Source organism: Heterocephalus glaber, unplaced genomic scaffold (genome assembly GCF_053883595.1).
Source record: "Heterocephalus glaber isolate CG9 unplaced genomic scaffold, H.glaber_assembly_v1.0 deba00001600, whole genome shotgun sequence".
Classification (NCBI taxonomy): domain Eukaryota; kingdom Metazoa; phylum Chordata; class Mammalia; order Rodentia; family Bathyergidae; genus Heterocephalus; species Heterocephalus glaber.
The window spans coordinates 37542610-37567127 of NW_028258372.1; the positions used below are offsets into that span (position 1 = coordinate 37542610).

Here is a 24518-nt window from a genome sequence, read left to right on the forward strand (position 1 = left end):
TTCACATTCATTCGCAATCTTTTATAAATTTTCACATACTGAGCTTATTTATAGTTGGGCTTCTTTGCAGTTAGCAGTCGCTTGCTTCCCCAAGCCTGACTGGATGTCTGCAGGGCTCCGCAGGTGTGGTTTCAGAGGGGAGCTCGGGCAGTGTCAGCCAAGCCTGAGGGTGAGTTTCTTGGCAAGTTAAGGTACCCTCCTGCCCACCTTTGGGGAGCGCTGCGTTCCTCTTCTTAAAATAAGCACATCTCTATCTTCAAGGGGTCCAACGGGAACTGCTTGGCTCTTGTAGTTGCTGAGAAAATGTGAGGGCAATGAACAGGCTGGACATGTAATCAATCAGTACCCGTCCCTCCATCCCAGCCTTACATTCATGACACACATTTCTCCTGTTAACCCCTGCCTCCCCAGAGACCTCAGGCCAGCTAAGCAAGCTCGCTCAGGATCCCACAGTCAGCTTGCTGCCCTCTCACCTGTGTCCCTTACCTGCCTTCAATGTCAATCCAGTATCTTTTCCTCCTAGAAACCCCATCTGCATGTTACCCCACTCCTGCCTCCTCTTAGTACTTATACCTGGTTCTGAACTCTGGCAAATCTTTGCAAATTAAAACCCCACCTCAAGTTCTCTTGCTTCCTCCCCGCTCAAGAACCCAGCAGGGGCTCAACACAAAGGTTCTCAGTATGTTCGTCTGGACAAATTGCAAGGACAGAAACCTCAACCCGATCCACCTGGTTCTGGAGATGCCTTGTTCCTCCCCCATCTTGGATCCTCCCCCAACCCCCTCTGCACTTCCTGGGATGGAGCTGGACTGGGGATGGGTTCTGGGATGCTGTTTTCTTGTTTGCCTGGCTCCTCGTAACACCTGCTGGGTTTCATTTAGGGGCACTTTGCAGTGAGCACCATCTCTTGTGTCTGCAGAGTATGGGGATAATGTCAGACCCTTTCAGAGGACAATCCCCTAAAGTGGGAGCAAACAAAATCTCAGGACAACTCCCAGGGCTACTTCACCTTGGCTCCTTGCAGTGAGGGAGCCTTGTGTAGCCCCACCCCCAGCCTGCTGGTCTCCACCCTCAGCAGGGGCTGACAGGGCTCTGCCTGGACCCCACCATGGCTCAGTCACAGCTGCCTGGCTGCTGCAGGGCTCTGCTTGCCTGCCAGGACCCTCGGGGGGGAATGTTCTCTGTCCCCTCTCTGGACACAACACTTACCAGGTCACTTGTGAACCACTTGTAATTCCTGAAACCTCTTAAAATCCAGAAAGTGAGAGAAATAGAACAATTTAATGATGGCTTCCTTGATTTACAGACAACAGAAGGACATTTATATCCATGCACAGGTACAGTGACACTGAGGGACATGTGGTGGTCTGGGACAGGAGCTGTGGTGTTCCGGTCCACTGCTCAGCCTATGTCGCGTGGTCCACCCAACTTCCTGGCTCAGCAACTGCAGACACTGGGAGAGGAGAGGACCTGGCCAGCTTCCCAAGGTGGAATGAGAGGACAGGCAGCGCAGGAAGCAGGAGTGCCCAGGCACTGCCATGCATGGGTGGATGAGGAGCCCAGGGAGAAGAGCCAAGCTCCCAGGTACCCTGAGAACCACCACAGGGTCACATCGGCACTGTTCCTGAGGGCTGGAGCCTGGCCACACTGGGGCCAAGGTATTGGGACCAGGAGGAGGCTCAGAACCACAGCAGACAGAAGCCCGTGCCGAATGCCAGGTCATGCATTCCTCCAAAACACTGAGATTCTGATGACCCAGCTCCATCTTCCAAGGGGTAAAAAAATCCCCAAGAGGTGGAGCTGAAAGGGGTGACAAAGGTAGAGCAAGGAGAGACCAATTCCATCCAAGCCTGAGGCCACCGTTGATGTCTCCATTCCTCTTTGGCCTGCCTTCCCCCTCTCCTCTACCCCGCAGACCTAAGGAGACAAGGGAGATCTGACACCCTGTCATACTCCCTAATTAAAACAGCCAAGTACAACATTTCTATAGAGAAGGAGAAGAAGGGAAAATGCCCCGGGCTTTTCAAGGGAAGACCCAGGGAAGACAGTTATGGAGTGTAGAGGAGACATGGCCCCTGGCTCTGGCCAGCCCTGCAGGCGGCAGCCATGGCCCAGGTTCCTGGTCTACCCGTGAAAGCCCATCTAGCTGAGCATCTTGTGCCGGTCGAAGACTGTCTTGCGCTGCTCCTGCACCTGCAGCTTCCACCGCTGCTGAGCACCTTCCACTCGCTCCAGGACGGTGTTGGCTCGGGGTCCACCAAGAGACGAGGCAGTGGCTGCCATGGAGCGTGCGTCCTGGAGTGGAAAAAAGGAGAGGTCTGGCACAGGGAGCCAGAGGGGCTGGGAGCTCAGGAAAGTCTGACCTCTCCAGGGCTGTGGGCTCCCTGGGGACCCTGCCTCACCACCTGTGAAAGCCAACAGGGTGCATGGCAGGATCTGCAGGATAGGGCCTCACTCCTCCTGGGGCAGGGGGAGTCTGTTCTCGGACCCCAGTTACCCCAACGCAGCTGGCCCAAGTCAGGTTCCCAGTCTGAAGCCCACAGGTCTGTCGCTACCTTTCCAGAGAACTACTAAGTGTTGACTTTGAGAGCTGCCTCAGGGAGGCAGAGCTATCCTCAGATCCGCTGTGATCAGTGACGGGACACCACACATTGGGTTCCTTTCCCTGCCAAAGAGGGGATGTGACATCACTCCCAGGGGCTGCCAGGAATGGCAATTTGGGGCTTGACCCCAGTGTTCCCATTCCAGAGCCCTCGGTGCCCCGCTCCCTCCTCTGATAGCTAGGACAGCCTGGCTCCTTTCCTGCCTGCCTCGCCATGCTCCTGCTTCCCCTTTGCTCCCAGACCTGTTCCTGTTGTCAGTCCTCCCTAATTACCACTTCTCTGCCTCTGAAGCTCCGGAGCCCATGCATTTCCTGCAGGACCCGAACCTGATCTTTGGGGGGAATTAGAGCCGAGGGCCAGGCCCACAGCCCCACGGGGATTTCCTCCCTAGCTCTCCCTGCCTCTCATCTCCTGCCATACATCTCTTAAGGGATTAGTGCACCCCACTAAGCCCAGAGCCGCCCAGTAAATGCAACTTTGCTTCTAATGCCCTGAGCTGGCACAGCTTCTGTCACCAAACAGCTGCCAGGCTGGGGAGGAGGGAAGGCAGCAAGGAGGGGCGGGACGCAGAAATGGGCTAGTAATGCAGAGGTGGCTGGCTAGAGAAGGGGCCAGGAGAGATTTCACCACATTTGCTGCACAGCTGAGCCATCTGTCATGCACACTCATCTCTAGGGTGGACACTGCCCTCTGGGACCCCAAGGACCAGGACCCTGAGGAAGGCTTTCTGGGCCAGGATAGGCGAGGCCCATGTGCTGCTGGCAGTATCAGGCAGGGGTGCACTTGGAATTAGGACCCCTGGGTTCTATGCCTAGGCCAGAGGCTACAGGTCCCTCTGGCCTCAGACTCACCCCTGCTCATCTCAGGCAGAATCACAGGTCCACACGGGGTGCCCAAAGGATGAGGCATGGCCTCCACCAGCTGGCAGCTGTGTCCCTGGACACGTCACTATTTCTCCAAGCTTCACCTTAATAAACCTAGTCTTCGAGACTCTTCCACCATAACATCCGTGGGAATTATAGTCACCTGATGATCTAGGACACACACACCCATAGAGTGAAAAAAGAAGTTTCACAAAATAGTGCTGAGTACGACGCATTATGATATTCCCTGTTCTGTTGCATTTCGGGGATTTTTGTTTATTTCTTTGTGTTTATTTTCGCAGTCCTGGAGGCTAAACCCTAAGCCTTCACTGAGCTATATTCCCATTCATTCCTTCATTGATTCATTCATTCTGGACATGGTCTCGCCCATGGCTGGGCTGGAACTGGCAATCCTCCTGCCTCAGCCTCTCAGAGTGCTGAGATTATAGATATGCGTCAACATGTCTGCTCATTTCATTTCTTAAAAATCCTGGTCACGAGTCCCAACATTCACATTATGGCCAGTGGGTTGTCATCCAGTGTGCAAAACACCGGTTTATGATTAGTGGGGCATGGCTAAGGTCAGTCACACATTAAGCACTTTGTAAACTGGCAGTCACAGAGCAGGAGCTCAAGAAATGTTTAGTTTCCTTCTTCTCCGGCAGTTTTGCCCAGTGGTTAGAAAGATGCTGGAATTGGGCCGAGGATTTAGCTCAGTGGTTCCACTGCCTGCCTCGCAAGCGCAAGGACCCGAGTTTGATCCCCGGTACCAAAAAAAATGCATGACACAGAAAGATGCTGGAATCAAACCTGACTTTGTTGGCTCTGACTCCTACCAGATAAATGACGAGCAAGTTACCTTCTTTTTTGGGGGGATACTGGGGATCGAACTCAGGTCCTTGCGTCTGTGCAGCAGGCAGCAAAACCACTGAGCTAAATCCCTGGCCCCAAGTTACCTTCTTTTCTGAACCAATTTCTCTACTTTCAGAAGAGGCAGCTTCTTAGTGAGACACAGAATGTGTAACCTTTGGCAGCACCAGGCAGGCAGGAAGCACTCCACTGACCACTGACAGCAGCAATGGTCAGTATCAATCCTAGTTCTGGGATCCACTTAGGTAGGGGAAGGGGTGCAAAGCACAGCTTGCTGCTGGGAAAGCTGCCCCTGGACAATGACTGTGACTGCTGCACAACCTCCCACCTCAACCACACCCCTGAGCCGCCCGTGCTCAGGACGTGGCTCTGCCTAGTTCCTCCTCAGTGTGGCTGTCAGGAGGAGATGCGCATGGAAAACCCGCCTGCCTGGGAAGCTGCTGGCTGCCCCGGACTTAGCCATACTGGCTCTGGGCGCCAGAAGGGCTTCTCGTCCTCCTCTTTCCCAATGTCGTCCCTCCTGGGACCAGCGCGTCCTTGCAGGGCTCAGGGAGGGGCCTGGCTGTGACCTGAGAGGCTGGGGGTGTGGTTCTGGGGGACAGGCCTGGAAGGGTGAGCGAGTGTCGGCCCGGCTTCCTCCCACTGCTCTGCTCCCAGGAAGGCAGGGGAGCCAAGAGCAGGGCATTAAGGGAATGTGCTGAAATTCACCGCATTACCGCAGCGTCATTTGTTAGCCCTTCATGTAAAGTCCTAGCAAGCAGATCCTAAGTGGGGGAAAGCCGCTGCAGAGAGGCGCCGTGCTCCCGCCGCTAATAGTCTGCTTAAAGGTATTAAGGACTCCGCATCTGTCCCACCCGGCGTGGGTCTCATCCCCGCCTGATGTGCAGCAACAATGACAGCCAGAGGCTACTGCTTCTGAGCCCTTTCCCCCTGCGGCTGGGTCTCGGGCTACTCAGGGATGCAGAGGGCAGTTAGGAGAGGGTTGGGCTCTGTAGAGTGTGGACGTGGAGGGGTTCCTCAGAGGTCTCCAGGCAACTAGGCTAGTGTGACCCTGACAAGTGACACCCTGTCCCGCCATATGCCAGGCCTGGCTTACTCCTTGGATCACAGCACTGGCAAAGGGCGCCATCATCCCCATCTGTGGATGGGGAAACTGAGGCTCTGAAGGCAGAATCATCTTGCTACCCGAGGCCACACAGCTGTGCGGGGCGGAGTCTGGACGTGAGTCTTCGGAGCTTGCCTCGAGGGCCTCCTCAGGCCCACAGAGACCCCTACGCTGTGTGGGTCACTCCTGGGCTCACGGCATCCCGGGAAACCCTCTGCAGTGCCCCAGGAACGCTGGGGCTGGGCTCGCCCCTCTGAGGCAAGCGGATGGACCTGCCCCTCCTCACTGGCCACCCTCCTCCTCGCTCCCTGGTCCCGGGAACAGAAGCAGGACCTGGCCCCCTCAACCAACCCAGACAAGCAAAGAGGGGTCCCAGTGCTAAGCCCTTTGGAGGGACGACTACACAATCTCTCTGGGTTTTCCAAGTTTCACCCCAGTCCTTCCCGCTGCAGCAAACCCTCCTGCATCTCTCTGCTTCCAGTCAACTTCCTCTGACATATCAAATAGTCCATTCCCCTGTCCCAACACTGGGGCTGGTGGCCCAGCCACGCAAAGGTGGACAGCTGCTGAGCACCGCACCCCCAGCCCTCTGAGCTGGATGACTTCCGCACTCGCCCCTGGCCTGCCCGCCGCAGGGCACTGTGTCCTTTCTCTACCTGCAGTGGCCCCTCCCCCCAAGCCCTGTACACCCTGCCCCTCAGCATTTCTCCAACAATCACCATGCTACTTACGTGTTGAGACCTGACTGAAATACCTCATCCTTAAGGATGGTCAAACACTGGTAAAGCCTCCATATGCATTAATACAGCAGCGATGCTGAGGGAGAGCAGAGCTACTTCGTCCACTCCAGACTGAGACACCTCAACTTTGAGACTGACACCCAGGACCGTGAGTGGCAGAGCTGGACTGAGAACTGGAACCTCACAGCCCTGCTCCCAACTACCATGCTGTGCTTCCCCCAATAGACACTGTGGAAATGTCTCTGAGTAGCACACCTTCTATTCTGTCCTCGGGCGAGGAGGACCCGATTGCCCTCTTCAGCATTGCCTCTCCGTGATTCACTGTCAGCCTGCACTGCCCAGGTCCTCAGCACGTAGCTGCCCACCTAGTCTCCGACAGGGCCCTCTGTGGGCCCCAGGGATCTCTTCTCCCAGGCCCACATGGCCCCAGTTCTCATCACCCTCACCATCTCTGATTCTTCTGCACACCCCTGTCCCACTGGGCTCAGAACTACACCCACTGCCCAGGAGGACGAGAACTTTGAAGGCCCTGTCAGAGCTCAGGGTGAGCAGCAGAGCCAGCCAGAGATGCAGAGAAACCCTTACTTCTGTCTCTTCAAAGAGGGCCAGACCTGTACATCTAAACAGCTCTGTTGCCGTTTCTGCCCCAGCAAACATGCTGGCTTCCTCCTTTCAAAGGGCGTCTGAGCCCAGGGATTAGTCCTAATGCTGCCGGAATCCCAGGGGAGGCAGCGCCCAGCAATCAGGCCCACTGAGGCTCTGCCAGAGCTTTCAAAGGGAGCATGACAGGCTTTCATCTCCTTTCGCGGACTCAAGCTGGGCTGAGCTGAGCTGCGGGGGAGGCCACCTCCTCCTCTGCCAGTGCTCCAGCCCCATGGCAGGAGTGCTCCTGGCTACTGGAATCGGGGAGATGGAACCAAGGAGCCCCTAGATCTGACGAGTGCTCCACCCTCCAGATCCCATCTCTGAGTGTTCTGGGCTCTCAGGGAGGGGCGGGAAGGCCTGGAGTCCAGAGTTTTCCTTCTTCAGTCACTGGCCACCAGGCTGTGCGGCTCAGGGAGCACTCAAGGAGCTGAGTGCTAAGGATGCCGATTTCCCGCTCTCTTCCTCTTGGGGTGAAAGCTAAGTCCTTCCAGCCTGGGGACACCTGGTCTTTCTTGTCTCCTTCTTAGGGAAAAACTCTAGGCCTTGCCTTTGGCACTGCTCAGCTGGGGGGCCTTGGGACCTCTCTCTGCCCTTTCCACATGTCCCTTTCCTGGGTGCACAGAGGGGGCAGTGGACTGTCCTCGCTGTCCAGGGCGAGGTGCGTTGGTCTCTGTAAGAGGAGACCCCTGGCTCTCTCCTGCCTAAGGCTGCCATCCTTCCCACTGCAATCAGCACTCCCTCTCCCATCTACCCTTCAAGCCAGCTCTGAAGTCTCCCTCTGCCGTAAGCCTGCTTCCCTGACCAGCACAAAGGGAAGGGTAACTTTGCCCTCTGCTCTCATCAAGAGGATCCTCCAAAGTACCCAGCTTCCTCACCTGACCATCCAGGTAACAAAGCCAGATCTTACCAATAACCTTTATGCTCCTGTCCATTCACCAGACTTTGGCTGTCTTGGCTGTGTCTGCACAAGTCTGAGCACAGTGCCACCTATGGGATGCCTGAATATAGCAGGAGAGAAGGGCAGCTGCTGGCCCACAGGCATGTGCAGTTGGGACACCATGCAGCATCACCCGGGGCAAGGAAATGCAGAGGTGATGCCAAACAATGGGACTAGAGAGTATTTCCTAACCCAGCCTAAGGGCACCCAGTGAGCTCCATCCTGCTCCAGCCCCCACCTAAGTGTGCCATCAGCCAGAGCTGGCTGCACCCCCAGTCGGGGTCCTGGGGAGACCGAACACAACTTTATATGACTCTTGTGAGCCTCAGGGTGGGCGCGGTGGCATCCCATCCACCCAGGGAGGACTCTCCACTACAGATGGGGTACAGGCTTGCCAGGCACCCCTTCTATGTGGTTAAGGACAGGGACTGCACCCCAAGCCAAGCCCACCTGGGAAGTTTCCACCCTCTGATTTAGGTCCTGTCTCCAGAATGAGACCGACCAAACCTAAGCCCTCCTTCCTCCAGGGCCCGCACACACAGACTCCAAGTGGGGAGCACTCAGTTCTCTTGCAGGAAAGAGAGCGGGCTCAGACCCAGAGACGGCAACTGCCCTTCCTCTGGCTCCATATCCAGGATGGCAGGAGACACAAGAAGGCTGTGCCCGAGAGCCATGCATTCCAGGGAAATCGCAGAACAGGCCATGTAATCATCGGCTGCCTCTCTCAATTACTCCTGGCCAGGGCTGCAATTAGCACATTACCCCTAATCACTGAGTGTTTATTAGCAATGTTCCTCCCTTATCAGAGGTGCTATTACTCTACATTAATAACTGGGTTGGCACGAAAGCTTTCCTCCTGAACACAGACCACCCAACTGCCAGCACCACCACCTTCCAGCCCCAGCTCCTTTGGCCAAACTCATGCCAGCAGGAGGCTGGGGACAGACTGGGAACAGTCCTGGCAAACACCCAGGAGACGCAGGAGGGCCAGAGGGAGCGGCCAGGCCCCCTCTCTTCCTCCTGACCTGTCCTTGTCCTCCCTGCCCATGCTAGTCCAGATCCAAACCACCCGGGCAGCTTCTGAGCCTGTGATTCTCTTCTGGTGGGGAACCTGCCCTTTCCTGGCCCCAATCCAGGACTTGAAAAGCTCTGAATTACGACTGCCCAAAGGCAGTTCAGCCTAAGCCTGGTTGCCTCTAGTGACCCACAACTCAGAGCCCACCCATTCCATCCTGAGACCACACTGCGTGTGCGACTCCAGCTTACACTCTCTTGTTAAACCTCCCTCTAACACCCACCTGGGTCCTTCCATCCCTGGGGCTCAGGGAGGGGTAGGCTCTGCTCTACAGATACCTGAAGGCAACTGGTATGTGCCTCTTTGACTGTGCTTAGTTTTGTTTAAGCTAAATAGCTCTATGTTTCTTCAACTAAATCTTCCAGAACATGGCTGAGGTATGTATGTCCTCGCTAGGTGCTCCTTTGACCCTGGATACACGCAAGTTGAGATCTAACACACTCACTTTGCCAATAGCCAGGAGTATCTTCCAGCGGCGAGGCCTAGGGACAGAGCTCAGCTACACAGTCTGACCCCCCAGATAGGGTTTTCAGGCTGCCTGGTGTCAGGACTCCTCATCTTCTGTATCACTTAAAGTCAAAAGCTTACAGATTGATTTTTGAGGCCTTTATTATTTCGGCCTAAACTTTCTGACCAGCTCAATCTGCTGATATTCCTGGATGCCCATCCTAACCTTGATGCTCAAATTCCTCACTCCTCTGGCTTTTATGGTCTTACCTCGGCCTCCAGCCCCTGGGCTGTGCTTTGCACAGAGCAATTACTCCATAGACTGGTGATGGTGAAGCTATTAGAGCTTTCAATGTACAACCAGCCCGTTGAGGCACACATCCCATAGGTCTGCCACCACTGCCACAGGTATCTGTGCCATTGCTGAACCACAGAATAAACCTGAGGCCTCCACGTCTACCTCTGAACCGTCACCAGGGACTGAGCGAGCAGGATATTAAGCATCTCCACCCACAGCTGGCCTTGGTTAGCTCACTTCCTTCTGCCTGGCAACGCAGCGTACCAGGGAGACACAGCTCTCTCACCTGGGCACTGAGGCTGTGCACCATGTCAGGAAATTTAGGGCCACCTGATGCTTCATCTGGATGCCCAGAGGACAGTGCCCTGCTGAGTCTGGGTGACACGAAGGAAACCTACAGCATGAGGCAGGATGGGGGACACCAGTCCCCACGAGGCCCAAGGGACGCTCTTCTGGGTTCTGCCCCAAGTACTGGAATGCTGGAACCAGGGCCCCGTTACCTCATTCTCTTCCTCATTATGCAGCTGTTCAGTGTAAGCATCTGGCTTTCGAATGAGAGGGTCCACCAGCATCAGGAAGGCCATATAGAGCAAGAGGGCCCCCACCACGGACAAGTAGATGACGATGATGACCTGGGGGAGACACAGCATGCCCTGTGAACCAACATCGGTGACCAGGACCAGAAATCCGTTCCCGGTCTTGATCTGTCTGGGCTCTGTGGATGGAGACCCCTCAAGGGCTGCACCAGGAAGGACTAGGAGGTGGCATCATGTGCAGGGCAGGAGCACCCGGAAGAGGTGGGGATGTCCCTCGCCGGTTGACCAGCCGTGTCCTACCCAAGGGAGTCCCACAGTGAGCGCTCTGACAGATGGACCGTAGAGGAGGAGGAATGCTGGAGCCTGACACCTGAGAGGCTCCCGAAGTGGGGCAAGGGAAGCAGAGCCCACCAGGCTGTAACTGGAAATGGGGCTAGAGCAACAAGGACCAGCAGGTGGCGGGCAGAGGCCAGGAAAAGTAAGCCTGGGTGTGTGGGCTCAGGCCCACTGTGCAGGGAGGGACAGACGGGCAAAACACCGTACAGTGAGGGCTGAGGCCAAGCTACTTCCCTGAGGGCAGGGGAGGGAAGGGCCACGTTAGCAGGACAATCTCTTACACACAGAGCCTTCTAAGCTGAAGAACTGTCTTACAGAAAGGACAGGTTTAATGAGGCGACTTCAGTGTTTCTCAGTGTGGTGCTCTGGGCATTTTAGGTGGGACCCTCCATGACATCTGGCCCCTGTGGTCCTTGTAATGGTGTCAGTAACACCTCTCAGTTACTGGGATCACAAAAGCATCTTCACTCATCTCAAAATGCCCCTCCGAGGGGGCTGTAATCAGCTTATTGAAAACCACAAGGCAACATAATTCACCTGAGAGCCCAAGGCTAGCTGAGATGTAACTTGAACCAGCTTTGCTGGCTTCATCTCAAATGCCTTTTTTTGGGGGGTACTGGGGATCAAACTCAGGACCTTGCTCTTCAAGGCAGGTGGCAGCACCACTGAGCTAAATCCCCAGTCCTCAGATGCCTTTTTTACGGCCACAACACTTGACCACCACTGGCTTCTGACTTGACTACAAGGTGGGATAAAAATAAAAGGAGAATCTCAGGTCTTTCCAGTTTGCTGCCCAACTTAGTCAGCACAGCCAAGTTCAGCAGGCCCAACTTCCTCCCGGACTGCAGCACCAGTGTTTGTGCCTCTCTAAACAGGGTCGGAACCACACCTCTTGCCGACACCCAGGAAAGGCAAGGAGAATGGAGGTTGGGGCTGTCCAGGCTGAAGGCGGAGTGGGCTCCTAGACAGAAGGACTGGAAGGAGATTTGAGGGGTTAGGAGGTTGTGTCTTATGAGGTCCCCACACCAGCGAGTCCCTGCCCTGCCAAACGAGGAGGTGACAGCTGGCTCTGAAGTGAAGGTCTTAGGCATCTTTCCTCCGGAGGGTCGGGCCCACTGGAGCAAGCTCAGAGCTGGCGAGGGACGCTCCTGGAGGGGCCGGCCCAGGAGCAGGAGGACAGACGGAGTGTGGTCCGCACAGCTACAGGAAAATGCTGGGGCTGCAGAGGGCTGCTTCCCATGTGAGGGGTGAGAACAAGGAGGCAGGCAGGGAGGGGTGCCACAAAGCCTGCGTGCCTCACAAGCAGGAGCCTGAGGGAGGAAACAGCAGCATCTTGAAACTCATGAGGGTTATTTTCTGATGCTCTTTCTATCTTGTCAGAGAGCAAGCAAAAATAAGCTTAAAAACAGGAAAAGTGACTTCATGGGCTCTGTTCGAGTCCTGCTTGGTAGCAGGGGAAGGGACAGGAACCTTGTTATGGTATAGACCTAAGATGGCTCCCAAGCCTCACGGTTCTGTAAAGTTACTGGTCTTGGGGGGCTCACAGCTAGCCTGCTGTTAGGAGGCTTGGGGGGCTTACAGCTAGCCTGCTGTTAGGTGGCGTCTGGCCGGAAAAGGTAGGTCACTGGGGGTGTGGCCTGGAAAGGTCCATCTCCCTCCAGGCTCCCTTCTTCACCCTCTGCTTCCTGGCTGCTGTGATGTAGGCAGCTCCTCCTCTGCCATGCCCCTCTGGCATGCTGTTTCTTCTTGGGACCCGGCTGACCACAGACTGAAACATGAACCAAAATTAACCTCTCCTCCTTAGAGCTCTGGCTGTCAGGTACTGTGTTTCAGTGATGAGAAAGTGACTAAGACAGACTCTGTGGCATCCTGATTCCCTATGGTGGTGACTGGACTGTCGCCCAGTGCTGGTCCACAGCTCCAAGGCTTTGTCACAGAAGTCTGATATCCCCTTGGAAGTCTGATTAGACCGTAAGCTATGGGAGGGCAGGCTTTCCTCTCCACCCTGGCATGGTGTGAGGATGGCAGGCACCCAAAAGAGATACAGAAAGCACAGAAAGAGAGGAAGAGAAAAACTGGGAAGAAAGGAAGCAAAACCAGTCTCAAGCCACCCTCCCGTGACTCCCACCTGTCACTGGACGGGCGTCCCTACTAGGACAGCACAGACAGCTCTGGAAGCGTGGCCGGGGGGATGCTGCACTTGCGCAAAGCCAGCCCCGAGGGCAGCCTGCAGAATGAAGCAAAGACCGCGGGCGGGGCAGCCAGGGTGGCGGGCGGAGGCAGCGTGTCCCCGTGGGTCCGGGCAAAGGTACCTTGATGGTGGCGGTGCTGCGCTCCTCGTACCTGCACTCGCACAGCAGGCAGTAGGCCTCCACGTCGTGGCCGGGCACCGGCATGGGCTCCACCACGTGCAGGCAGTTGCTGCAAAAGACAGACCGCGGGTGGGTGGGGCCGCAGGGCGTCCTCCCCGCTTGAGGCCCAGGAAACAGGCGCCCAGGGGCAAAGGGGAGAGGGCTTCTACAGGGCAAGGTTGGCAGAAGCCCTTCCCCAGCCACAGCCTGCCAGTCCTCAGCCTGGGTCCTTCGGAAGGCGCTCGGTGACCTGGGCCTCTAGGGCCCCCACAGCCCTGCCCTCAGCTGCCCTCTCCCTTCGTGCTACGCTCTCCCTAGGGGCCTCAGCCATCCAAGGTTTCGTGAAGAAGCCGATGTGTCTTGGGTACAGTCTCTTGCCAGGCCCCTCTTCTCCTCTGAGCCGGACTGCGGGATGCAGCATACCTGCACAGTGCACTCTGCCTACAGGTCCCACGTCCTGCACCCTGGCTCCACAGTCTGTGTTTGTAGCGGCAGAGGACACCTCTAGCACCCACTCCGCTGACCAAGGCAAACCCTGCAACTCATCCTTGACACTGCTTTTCCCTCATCAGTGAACCCGCCAAATGCCTTAAAATGTCTAAAATCTCTCTCTTAGCTAGGTGGCGCGCATGTGTAATCCTAGCACCTTGGAGGCTGAGGCAAGAGGACTGAAAGTCTGAGCCCCCCGGGCAATTTAGTGATGTAGTGAGACCCTGTCTCAGAAAAAAAAAAAAATTAAGGAGAGGGAGTGGCTGGGGATCCAGCTCAGTGCGAAGGCCTTAGGTTCAAGCCCCAGAGCTAAAAAGTAAAATCAAATCAAATCTATCTGTTCCATTCTCTGCTCTGCTGTCCCACCTCCAGCTTGGCCATGCCCAGTGCTACCCGTGCATGGTGGCTGGTGACTGCACCAACACGGAAGTCCCATCACATCACTTCCCAGTCTGAAATCAGGGGCCCCACGGCAAGCCAGCTAAACCGCTCTGCCGGGTCTCGATCACCTCACTCCAGCGCCACCTCGGGACCCAGCCCCACCTCTACCACTCCTCACCCATGTCGCGCCTCCAGCCAAGCGGCCTGTTCTCCGCAGCAGTCCCTCCCACACCCCTGCCAGGAATGTACAGCTTTGCCACCTGCCCTCTCTACTCTGGATTCGGCTCAAGCTCTGCCCTCTGGCCCTGTAGTCCGTGTTTAGCAGGGTGCTGGCCAGAGCAGGGCTTAGTGAAAGAGCAGCAACCAACGGCACACATGTTCTAAGAGTAAGCCCCTGCAGCCACTGTCACCTAGCAGTGCTCCTGAGCAAGGTGGGCTAACGACAGGAGGCCCTGCACTTTCAAAAGGGGAAACAAAGGTATTCAGGGTGTCACAGGCCTATCATCCCAGCCTGTAGGAGGCTGAGGCAGGAAGACCGCAAGTTCCAGGTCAGCAGGGACAACTCATCCACTGTCTCAAAATAGAATTTTAAAAAGCGCTGGGGATGTAGCTCAGGAATAAAGTGCTTATCTAGCACATGAAAGGCCCTGGGTTCTATCCCCAGGATTAGGAAAACAAAAGCAAAACAAAATAAACAACAAATAGGGTAACGAGTTCAGGAGAGCAAAATGACAAGTCCACCATGGTGGTAAAGCTAAGACCCCAGTCCAGACCCTCAGCCTCAGCACCTGCCTGCTGCCTCCCAGCCTGGGCCTGTGCTCACCCCCAGCCTCCCTCAGTGGACAGCCAGGTCCAGGCTGTCTGGACTTTGCCACCACGTGTCCATGCCCTGAGCCTGTCCTCTCAGTGGGATGTCATGACCGTACCAGAGATCCTGAAAGAGCCACACACAGCTCCCTGAAAGCAAGAGGCCAATATGAGCTACGAGGCCGGCTTTCTGGCAGAGGCAGTAAGGGTGAGGGATGCAAGGCTCCTGTGATGAAATAACAGTGGGGCCCGCTAAAGATTTTGTTCCCTCAAAAGTCCAGTGTGTGGCATCCGTGAGCTTAGTCAGACCTCCGACGATCTGTGTGCCACCTCTGGGTACAGCCACCCACACTGCTCCCCACGAGGAGTGGGTCTCCCCATTGCACCCAAAGGCTCCACTTTCAGGGATGATAGTTTCCTTGAGGAGGAACTGATGGACAGGGCCAGTTTGAATTGGTTGTTACTACAGTCCAGCGGGACTGTCACCTTCCTTTCCCTAGGACGTCTCCACAAGCTTCTGAGGGACCGGATTTATCTTGTTCCTAAGCCACTTGGGGTCCTAAGTTTGGAAGGCTGCTCTGGAGCTACCTCAGGATCTGTGATCCCCCTCTCCCAAGGCCAAGGTGCAGTGTCAGGGGCAGCAGGAAAGGCCAACTGAAGCAGGCTGTAATGGGGTAACGGGGACAGCGATAAGGAGCCTCAGTATTCCTGCACTCTGGGTCCTCCTAGGAATCGGTGAAGCCCTAAATCTCTTCTTGCTGCCCTTTTGGGGATCAGTCATAAAAGACCCCACGGACTTGTCAGCCGACATGAAGGGGAGCAGGTTAAAGAGAAAGATAAGTGGGGTTGGTTTAATTCTCTGTTCTTCTACTGCTTCTGTGATCGCAGATAATAGATCTAACTTCTCTGGACTTCGATTTCCTCATTTAGAATGGAGGCTGACTCGATCCAGGTCTTGCAAACTGCCCTTTCGGGTGGCACAGGGAACACAGCGCAGGAGGGTGACAGTGAGGAGGGGCTGAGGGACCACTCAGCCAGGGCGATTCTGATTTCTTGGTTTATACATTTTGTTTCCATAACAGATTGTGTTTGTAGATGATTTCTATATTAGCCAGGTTGAAGGCCAATAAACTAATCAACATGTTAAGTCCCTTCCTGCTCTGGGACTGTCTAACACCCTGCAGACTCACCAATGGAGCCAGACTGCCAGGGCTTCTGCCTTTTATACTCATGTGATTACAAACTCTCCACACTAGATGGCAGAACAGAAGGGGACAGTGCTCTTCAGCAGGGACCCATGTGACACGGGAATGAAAATGTGGCAGAGACCTGCAGACCCAATCAAAGTGATCTCCAATTCTGGCCCTGGCATTGAGGTGCTAGGATCAATGCCAAGGTCCTACCCCACCCTGAGGGGCTCCAGACAAGTTTGACTTCCAGACACTGCCAAGGTTGCTGGGCACCAAAATCCTGAAGTCTTCCCTGCCCACCTAGTTTCCACCCTGTTCCTTAATGGAACTCTCTTAAGGATATACGACTGTTCACCAGGCAGCTCCCTCATTTTGACTTCTAAGGGGAAGAAAGAAACTATAGCTGGAGAGATCTAGACAGGACTCTGTCCTCTGGGCATCCAAGCTTGGGTTCAGGCCGTACCAGAACCCCGGATGGTGACAGTGCTACTAAAATCTGCCAGTGCCTGCTTGTACAGGGGCAAGAGATGTAGCCTTGTTATCCAGCAGGGGCTAAAAAGACCCACTAATGTCTTTACTTTTTTTTTTTTTTTTTTTGGTACTGGGGAGCGAACTCAGGTCCTTGCGCTTGCACAGGAGGCGGCAAAACCACTGAACTAAATCCCCGGCCCTAATGTCTTTACTATTTGAAATATATATAAAGATAGATAGACAGACCGACAGACAGACAGATGTATGACACTCAGGACCTTTCTAGGCCTTTATGTCTTAGGACTTTGTGAATCCACCAGGACAGTAAAAGTAGAAAAAACAGGCTAGTTCCCTGGGAGCAGCCCAAGTTCTGCAGGGCCACAGGGTAAATCTGACAATGTGGCCAGCAGGAAGGCACGATGATATACTAATAACAACAGCTAACGTTTATGCAGCACTTACTATGTGCCAGGTATTGTTCTACTAATTCAAAACATTGTCACCATTTTGCAAATATGGATATAAAAAAACAGTGGAGACTCAGTAATTTGTCACACAATTAACAAGTGGCAAAGCTAAAGTGGAAGCCAGGCAAGCTGGATCCAGAGTCTGTCACAGATAGATCATCAGAGTTATAAATTCAACTAGTTTCAAAACTCTCAAATGTTACTCTGAATCAACTGTATCATGAGCTCCTAAGGAACTACTTTAAGAAAAAGGTTATTCCCTCTCCTCACCCATATTTGCTGAACCAGAATCTTGGGTAGGGAGGAAGGTGCTGGGAGTCCATATTTTCTCAAAGCTAGCCTGATGATCCTAATGGACAATCAAGCAGGGGCAACACCGACCAAGCCCCATTCCATATTATCCCTTCTCCAGTGACCTCATGCCATCTGTGCTCTGATCACTCCAAGGATGGGGCTTCCCAGTCGTGAAACTACCTGGAATAGAAATGTCCCCAACTCATGGTTATGGTTTCCCTGAAGCTTTCATCCATCGGCCCCAATTCTATGCCAAGAAACCACACTCAACCTACATGATCTCCACAAGTGCCCGATCCTGTATGCCCCACCTCGTCCAGCATAGCAGCCCTTCTCATGGTCTTGGGGAGCATCATGTGTTCCCAGGCCCTCTCCTCTTCAGCTTACCACTAGTTCCTTAAACCTTCCTTCCATCCAAGTTGGCTTCCTTCTTCTGATTAATTCTTGGTTATGCTATCATATTCTCTCTCTCTTTCTCTCCCTCCCTCCCTCTCTCTCAGTATTTAGGATTGAATCCAGGGCCTTCACATGGAACTATTTCCTTATTCCTTTTTTGTATCTTAGGGTCTTGCTAAATTGCTAAAGGGCTCAAGCTGGAGTTGAACTTGTGATTCTCCTGCTTCAACCTCCCAGAATGCTGGGATCACAGGCACGTACCACCTTGCCTAGCTTTTCTTTTTTAAAAGGAGGGTATAAGAAATGCTTTCAAGTCTCCAGGAGTATAATTTAAATTCTTTATTGGGGTCTCAGTCTATGCAATTATAAAATGGGAATGACCCACCCATTTCCAATTGATCTTACAAGGTTGCTATAGTACTAGCACAGAATAACAATGAGACTAGCAGAGCTTTGCAAAAACATTGAATATTGAATTGTATACAGTAAGTTCCCGATTTACGACTTATGAACATTCGAGTTAACTTTTACAGATATGAATGGACCTCAAATTACAAACCTTCATAGATGCAAATGAATCGTGGAAATAGCTCACATGTCTACCTTACCATTTTAAGTTAACTGTAAAAGTAGTTTATTTACAGTTGTACTATACTGTACCACCATCTTCAGGTAACTTAAAAGTAAAAGTAGTTTATATACAGTATTTTTGTGTGTGGGTTGAATGTTTAATGTTTTACACCGCACTATATTTGTGTCAAAGGTGTATAAGACTCGTTTTGTCAGACTTATGAAAGTTCTCCTGGAACAGAACTCATTCGTAAAATGAGGACTTACTTATGGTCAAAATACCTACCTCTTCCAACTAGGAATTCCCTTTAGGGAACAGAAGCAATCCTTGACTCACCATATTGCCTGTACCAATAAAAACCCAAATTCAAAGCAAAACAAAAAACAGTTCTCTAACCAGGAATACCTCAGTTGGAATTCAAGATTTCTAGGTCTTGTTTCTGACTGATAATGAACAAAAGTATTTCTCTATAAGAATCTCCACAGAAATGGGAGAACAAGGTTATCCTCAAGGGGATCCAAGAATACGAAAACACCCACCACTTCAATTGGGTGTAGCAGCCAAGATGCAGCCCACACCCAACACCTTACCAGTCCTTCTGGGACACATTCTGGTTGTAAATGTGCCCGCTGATGTTTCTATAAGGTGGACAGATGCATTTGCACCGGATATCTTCGGAACTCTGGAAGAGAAATCATGTATCAGGAAGGAAGGATCCTTGTTCATTTAGATCCTAGCAAGGCTAGAATTTTAGAATTCTAGCAAAGGTAGAAGTTTTAGTTCTCTCCTCAATATGCTCAAGTTCAGCAAGGTCTGCTTCTGCAAGGAGGACGTTAAATCACAGGGTCCTCAAGACAGAAACTGTACAGGTGGCAAATGAGACTCACAGAAAGCTACTTAGGGCTGCTATTCCGTAAGGGGGGCCACTTGTGGAGGATGTGTGGCAAGCCGTGACAGTCCTGTACCCTTAGGCCCCACACTTGTGGGTGTTCTTCTGTCTTCTCCTCTAATCCTATCTCTAACCTCCTAGGTTAGGTTTTGGGGAAAGAAAAGGGTAAGGGTCAATAAGGAAGTTTACAGTTCCCATGGAAATAACTCAAGCTATCCCTTTGAAAGTTCTTCCACGCTGGAATGGGTAAAAGACAGCATTACAAATATTTTTACTCCAATTAGGCATTCCCTGGAGGGAACAGCAGCAAACCTTGGAACAAAACCCTGGAGCAAACCTTGACTCGACCTTTCGAGTCAAGCCTCCATGATCTTCAGAATCTCACATCAAGCTCATGGTCCTCTGCTCCTAAGGAATGGGAGTTATCTCAGGAGTCCACCACTTAGGTGGGTACCTCTCATAACAGAAACTTCCATCTGTATAGGATTTTATCCTCAGGAAGCACTTCTGCACTGCTATGTGATTTGATTCTTCCTAAGCTGAAGAGTAGATATAACCACTACCATTTTACTCAGGAGAAGGAGGTATGGAGGACTTAGACAACTTCCCCAAACAAACTTTCTTGCTGAATTTCTATCACAAGTCAGTCTCGTGCACCACTGTACTCCTCCCTCCACCCTTAGGGAGGCCTGCAGCTTGTGCCCAAAAGGACGCCCCCCCCCCAGTGAATCAGGGCGCAGCTACCTCTGGGGGAGCCCTGGAGGCGGGGAGCTACTGCACGAGGTGCTGCAGGCTCACCTCCCTCACCTTGTAGGCTTGAGCTGGGGGCACCAGCAAGCACCCGGCAACAGCCACCAGAGATAGGAGCTTCATGCTTATCAGGCTTGCTAGGCTAGTAAGACCAGACACCTGAAGAAAAAAAAAAAAAAAAGAGCCATGGAGCTGGAGGAGAAAGTAGCCTGAATCGTCTAGCCAGATCGTGGAAATACAGCTGGGCTCCAAGACACCAGGGCCTCTTAAAATGGGTCGCCAAACGCGCCTTTCCCTCTCCCCCAAGTCTCCCGCTCTCCACTGGCCACTCGGTGCATCCCGCAGGGCGGGCTTCCCGGGGTTACGGCCGCCAGGAGCCCCCCGGATGTTCCGGCAGGGTCTGGCTCTGACCCTCGCGGCGATTCCCACCGTCCTCCGCCATCTCCGCCTCCGCAGCCTGGCAGCTCCTCCCCGCTCCAGCCCAACAGAAACGCCAGGTGCAGGGTCTGGGGTCCCTAATCCGACAACAAAGGCCTCCGGCACCCTCTCCCAGGGACGTGGGGCCTGGGCGGGAACCCCGATATCCCTTCTGCCCCCGCACCCCTCCCCAAAGCGTCGTCCACAAACCTCCAAGGCCAGCCGCAGCTGCAGCTGCACCAGACCCAGCAGACCCCGCCCCTCCCAGCTTCTATTGGCTGGCCAAGCAGCCTCTCAGAACAACCTCGCTATCGCCAAGGCAACAAGACCCACCTTCACCTCGGCTAAGGGACTTCCGTTTAAGGGATAGGCAGGCATTTCTCCAACCCGACCAAGCAAGAAAAGGGAATAGCAAGTATATCTCAAACCCGACCAAGCAAGAAAAAGGAGCAGCAGCCTTGCAAACTTGGCGTGACATTAGAACCCCTTGTGCAGTGCAGTGCTTCACCCTTCCTGTGTTACAACACTCACCTTGTTCCATCTTGCTGGCTTTTGTTTGTTTTTTGGTACCGGGGATTTAACTGGGGACCTTGAGCTTGTGAGGCAGGCGGCAGGACCACTGAACTAAATCCCCGGCCCCATCTTGCTGTCTTTTCAAAAAATTAAATATTTATTGAACAAATGCAGAATAAATGATCTAAGAGGTTTTTAAAATCTGAAAATACAATAACTTCAAATATTCAGAGGCTGGGATATAAAACATGAAAGACTTGTTCAACATTTCTTCAAAAGGCAGAACTTTAAACAAAGGAAAATATGAGCAACCGATAGGGTGCAGAAAAGGGGTACAAAGTCCATTACTTATTTTAGTAGCTTCTCTCCCCACATAATGCATTCCACACTTGTCTCTTCTTCTGAAAGGAGATATTAGAACTTAATACTTCTCGTGGACATCAGTAAGTCGCATTTTCAGGACAACCTCTCCTCTGGTAGCAATGGATACACTCATACTATTGGGAAAAATCTAATAGTAATAAACTAGTGTACTTAGGAAATGGTTTATTTGTTCCTCAGCTACATTTCACTATTCTACCTTAGTGATTCTAAGGATTGAGGGGCTTATTCTGCAGAGCAATCCTGGTAATTCAGGTACTGCCCTTGGGGACAGTCTTCTCCAACCTCCAAGGGTATGTTGCATGTGCTGTGATGGAGTAGACTTGGGGAGTAGACCATGGACAGCCATGGTTCTATATGAGGCAGGAGAGCTTCTTCAGAAGTCACTAGGAAATATAAACTAACCGCATAAAACTGACAGCTCCAACCAAATTGCTACATATCACAAAATAAGAATTGCCTCAACTATTCAGCATGTTTAAGGACAAAATGTTTAAAGCCAAAATATATATAATACGCTTTATATTATACATGCATTTTATCACATAGGACTGCTGAGGTGTTTAATCCATCCAGTAAACTGAAAATGAAAATTTTGGCTTTCTCTGATTGTTGCTGTACAGGATTCTGAATGTGGCTCTTGAACTCAATAATAAGTCAGTTTTCAAGGAAAGCCACATAATCAGTCAGCCTGGCTAACTGCCGTTCACTGGGGATTGGCGGAACAGGGTCAGGCTCTGACAAGGGAATAAAACTGTTAAATGAAACGTCTAGGGCCTCTACGACAGGCTTTCTAGACAGAACAGTTTCTCGCGTCAGAGTCAGCTTACCATCCTTGTTCTAATATACCTTACACAGCTTCTTTTACGAGGAGTCCAGCCCAGACTGCAAAATCACCTGTGATTAGCGAGGTGTATGCTTGAGAAACCTGGTCCAAGGTGCCTCTCATTGTGGAGTCTCTTAAGCGCTTCCGTGATTGGCTGGAGTGTCTCAGGTCACTGGTGGGCGTTGATGGTCCTGTAGATCCCAGGGAAATCTGCCAAATTCTTTGTCCTGCTGACCGAATTCACCCACGTTAAGAATTTGTAGATTTTATAGCAGTTGGTAGCCTTTTCCAAAGATGCCTTGCATTATTCATGTCATTGCGGAGCAATTATAAAGCTAGAAGTTGATCATACACTAAGGGGATGCAGCAATTCCTCCAGGAGCCCTGAACTCCTGGTTCTCCTATTGATCCAGCAACTTTTTAAAACTGAAAGCATTTTCCACCATCATTTCCGCCCCTGGCATCTTCCCACCTGCTGAAGCTGCTGCTCCTTTCAGAGGGTCAGAACCCAGCCTGCCCCTCTGGGCTTTACTTCTTTTGCTGTCTTAAAGAGGAAGCACTTTACAAACAATAAACTCTTAGCGATGGTCATGTTAAAAAGAGATTAAGGTGCTTGGTCCTCATTCACAGTCTGGAAATGTTTTTTGGGATCCAATGGTTTATCTTAGTGTTACCACATTTTGGGGTGGTGGAGTCTTCTTGTGGAGGTTGTTTCTAGATTCTTTCTGTCCTGAGCAAAGAATTGGTCAAGACAAGCACAAATGGTAGTAGTTTTATTAAAGATAACAAAAGAAACAAGCTCTGCAGAGCGAGTGTGGACCAAGTAAAAGGAAAAGAAGCACACCCTACAGTGTGAGGGCGGCCACCATGGAAGAGAGTGGCAAAAATTCAACGTGGACTGTCCTTTCGTATCGCCCACTCCTCAGGCTGACGTCAGGTCCAGGCAATCCTGTGGAAAACCTGCTTGAGTTCTCAAGAGAAGTCCTCATGCAGGGCTTTGGAAACTGTGCTGTGCATGTGTTCTGGGATCTGGTCATGCCTCCTTTCCTAGGCTGTTTTAGCCACATCCTCCCTCCCTGTCTCATTGAGCTGTGGAGGATTTTGGGGGCAATGCCTCTACCCCTATATATGTAGACACACAGGCACATGGACACACCTGAAAAGGAGAAAATGGGGACAGCTTTGTCCCCCATGCCATGTGCTGGCTAGGCCTGGCCAATTGGGGCAAGGTGTTCAAGGCCAGGCTGCAGGGGTCGGGGAAGCAGGTCCTGTTGTGCCCAGATTACGAAGTCCCAAAGACCACCAGGAGTCCGTTTCCGATGTAAGCACATGAGGGTCGTTTATTCAAGCTTAAGCAGGGACTCTCAATTGTCACCAACACAGCAGATCGAGATTGAGAGCCCCGAGTTCCAAATTAGCAGGGTTTTTATTGAGATTACAGCAAGCTTCCGTCATTAGTAGCCATATGATTGGTTAACATTTAGCAAGTATGAAGTGTAGAATTTTGATTGGCTAGGCTCATTGGGGGTTGAAGGGGATTACGTATAGGTTTTTACAAGAAAAATGGGGACAAAGGTTAGGGGTCTACTGTCAAGTACTGATGGTCAGCAGACATCTTGACTAATGGTCATGACCACCTTGTGTGGATAGTCAGCACGTTAACAGATTGCCCTATAGATAGTGGGCCCGGGACACTTGTTTCTAGGGCGAACAGATGGCTGAGTAATGAGCTTAGGAATCTTGAGTTACAGATCATGTCTTTTGTCCCAGATTAAGCACATTTAATCATTAATTTGAAAGAACAAAGGAGACTGCTCCATTTTGGACAAAATGGAGTCATTCTGGTCTCACATTAGCAAAATGGAGTCACTTTTGGTCTCACAGTCCCAGGCTGCTGAAGGGCAGATATGAATGCCTTGCCAGCTGTGAAGGAAAAAGTTGTCTGAATCCAGGGCACCAGACTGTGGTGGGCTTTGGTCTTGGCCCTGCCATTAAGCAGGACACCTCCCTGCTCTGGGCCTCAGCTTCCTCTGTAGTAAAGTGAGCTGGCTGGATTTCAAGATCCCTTCTGTTTTGATAGTTGGTATTCCTGGAGGGTGGATTAATATGTTCCAAATTGAAGAAGCAGTCATATGGCCAGAATGTATTCAGTATAGATTCAGTATAGAAATTCAGTATAGAAAGTCATGTGTCATAGAAAAGCTTTCCTCTATTAAAATATTTTCTTGAGCACTATCCTAGGTGCTGGGTTTGTGCCAGTAAGCAAGACAAACCCTGTTCTCATTCACATGGAACTTGAAGTTTATTGTATGTGCTAAATGACAAACTGACAAGCAATTATATTTCAGGTCAGTAAGAGCCTTGCTGGGGGAAGACCACAGAAGCCCACCAGAAGCCTAGACCGAGGCAGGGTGAGCTTGGGATAGTGGGGGCAAGGCTTCCTGGGTAGTGGAGGTACTGTGAGCTGGACTAGTGCAGGGAGGAGAATAATGCACCCCCCAAATATCCATGGAATCTGCGAATATGTTATCTTACATAGCAAAAGGAACTTTGGAGATGTGATCAAATCTTAGGATTTAATCCCTTGGGATGGAGAGTATTTTGGATTATTCCAGTGAGTACAATAAAGTCGGGTGAGTCTTCAAAAGAGGAAACTCTTTTTTTCTTTTTGGTGGAAGGAAAAGTTATTTATACTTTTATAAAAAATTGAATTATACAATATAAAATACCCAAGAGTCAGATGGTGCTACAGAAAACATTTTTGCTTCTTTTTCTTAGGAGAAAGATATATGGAAACTTTTCTCATTTTTTTTTCTTCATATCTCTATATCCAAAGTTAAAGATAGATTGATTGTACTACAGGGTCCATC

The 24518-nt window shown here is 51.8% G+C and overlaps 1 protein-coding gene and 1 pseudogene across 6 annotated transcripts; both read right to left on the reverse strand.

Annotated features, from left to right (window-relative positions):
• Positions 1–1262: 1262 nt before the first annotated feature.
• Tmem9 (transmembrane protein 9) lies at positions 1263–20210 on the reverse strand. 6 transcript variants are annotated; one of them, XM_004862254.3, is made up of 6 exons: positions 20139–20210; positions 19569–19670; positions 18463–18554; positions 12768–12876; positions 10084–10215; positions 1263–2295 (listed from the first exon to the last, which is right to left on the reverse strand). In XM_004862254.3, exons 2-6 carry the CDS (start codon positions 19632–19634, stop codon positions 2143–2145), a joined length of 552 nt encoding a protein of 183 aa, XP_004862311.1. In that variant the 5' UTR covers positions 19635–19670; positions 20139–20210; the 3' UTR covers positions 1263–2142. The 6 variants fall into 6 exon arrangements, with proteins under 6 accessions (XP_004862311.1, XP_021097896.1, XP_004862313.1 ...); XM_021242237.2 differs by having other exon boundaries at positions 19560–19670; XM_004862256.3 differs by lacking the exon at positions 20139–20210 and adding an exon at positions 19941–20136.
• Positions 20211–21479: 1269 nt separating this feature from the next.
• On the reverse strand, positions 21480–22016 carry LOC101724976 (COP9 signalosome complex subunit 8 pseudogene; annotated as a pseudogene).
• Positions 22017–24518: the final 2502 nt, after the last annotated feature.

What these genes read in the sequence shown, in the direction of transcription:
- Tmem9 (XM_021242237.2), bottom strand. Translation starts at nt 19,634, where the DNA reads ATGAAGCTCCTATCTCTGGTGGCTGTTGCCGGGTGCTTGCTGGTGCCC. An exon ending in AAGCCTACAAGGTGAGGGAG is followed by an intron (nt 18,555 to 19,559) that starts GTGAGCCTGCAG and finishes TTTCTCTTCCAG; the next exon opens with AGTTCCGAAGATATCCGGTG. An exon ending in ATAATGAGGAAGAGAATGAG is followed by an intron (nt 2,296 to 10,083) that starts GTAACGGGGCCC and finishes TTTCCACTCCAG; the next exon opens with GACGCACGCTCCATGGCAGC.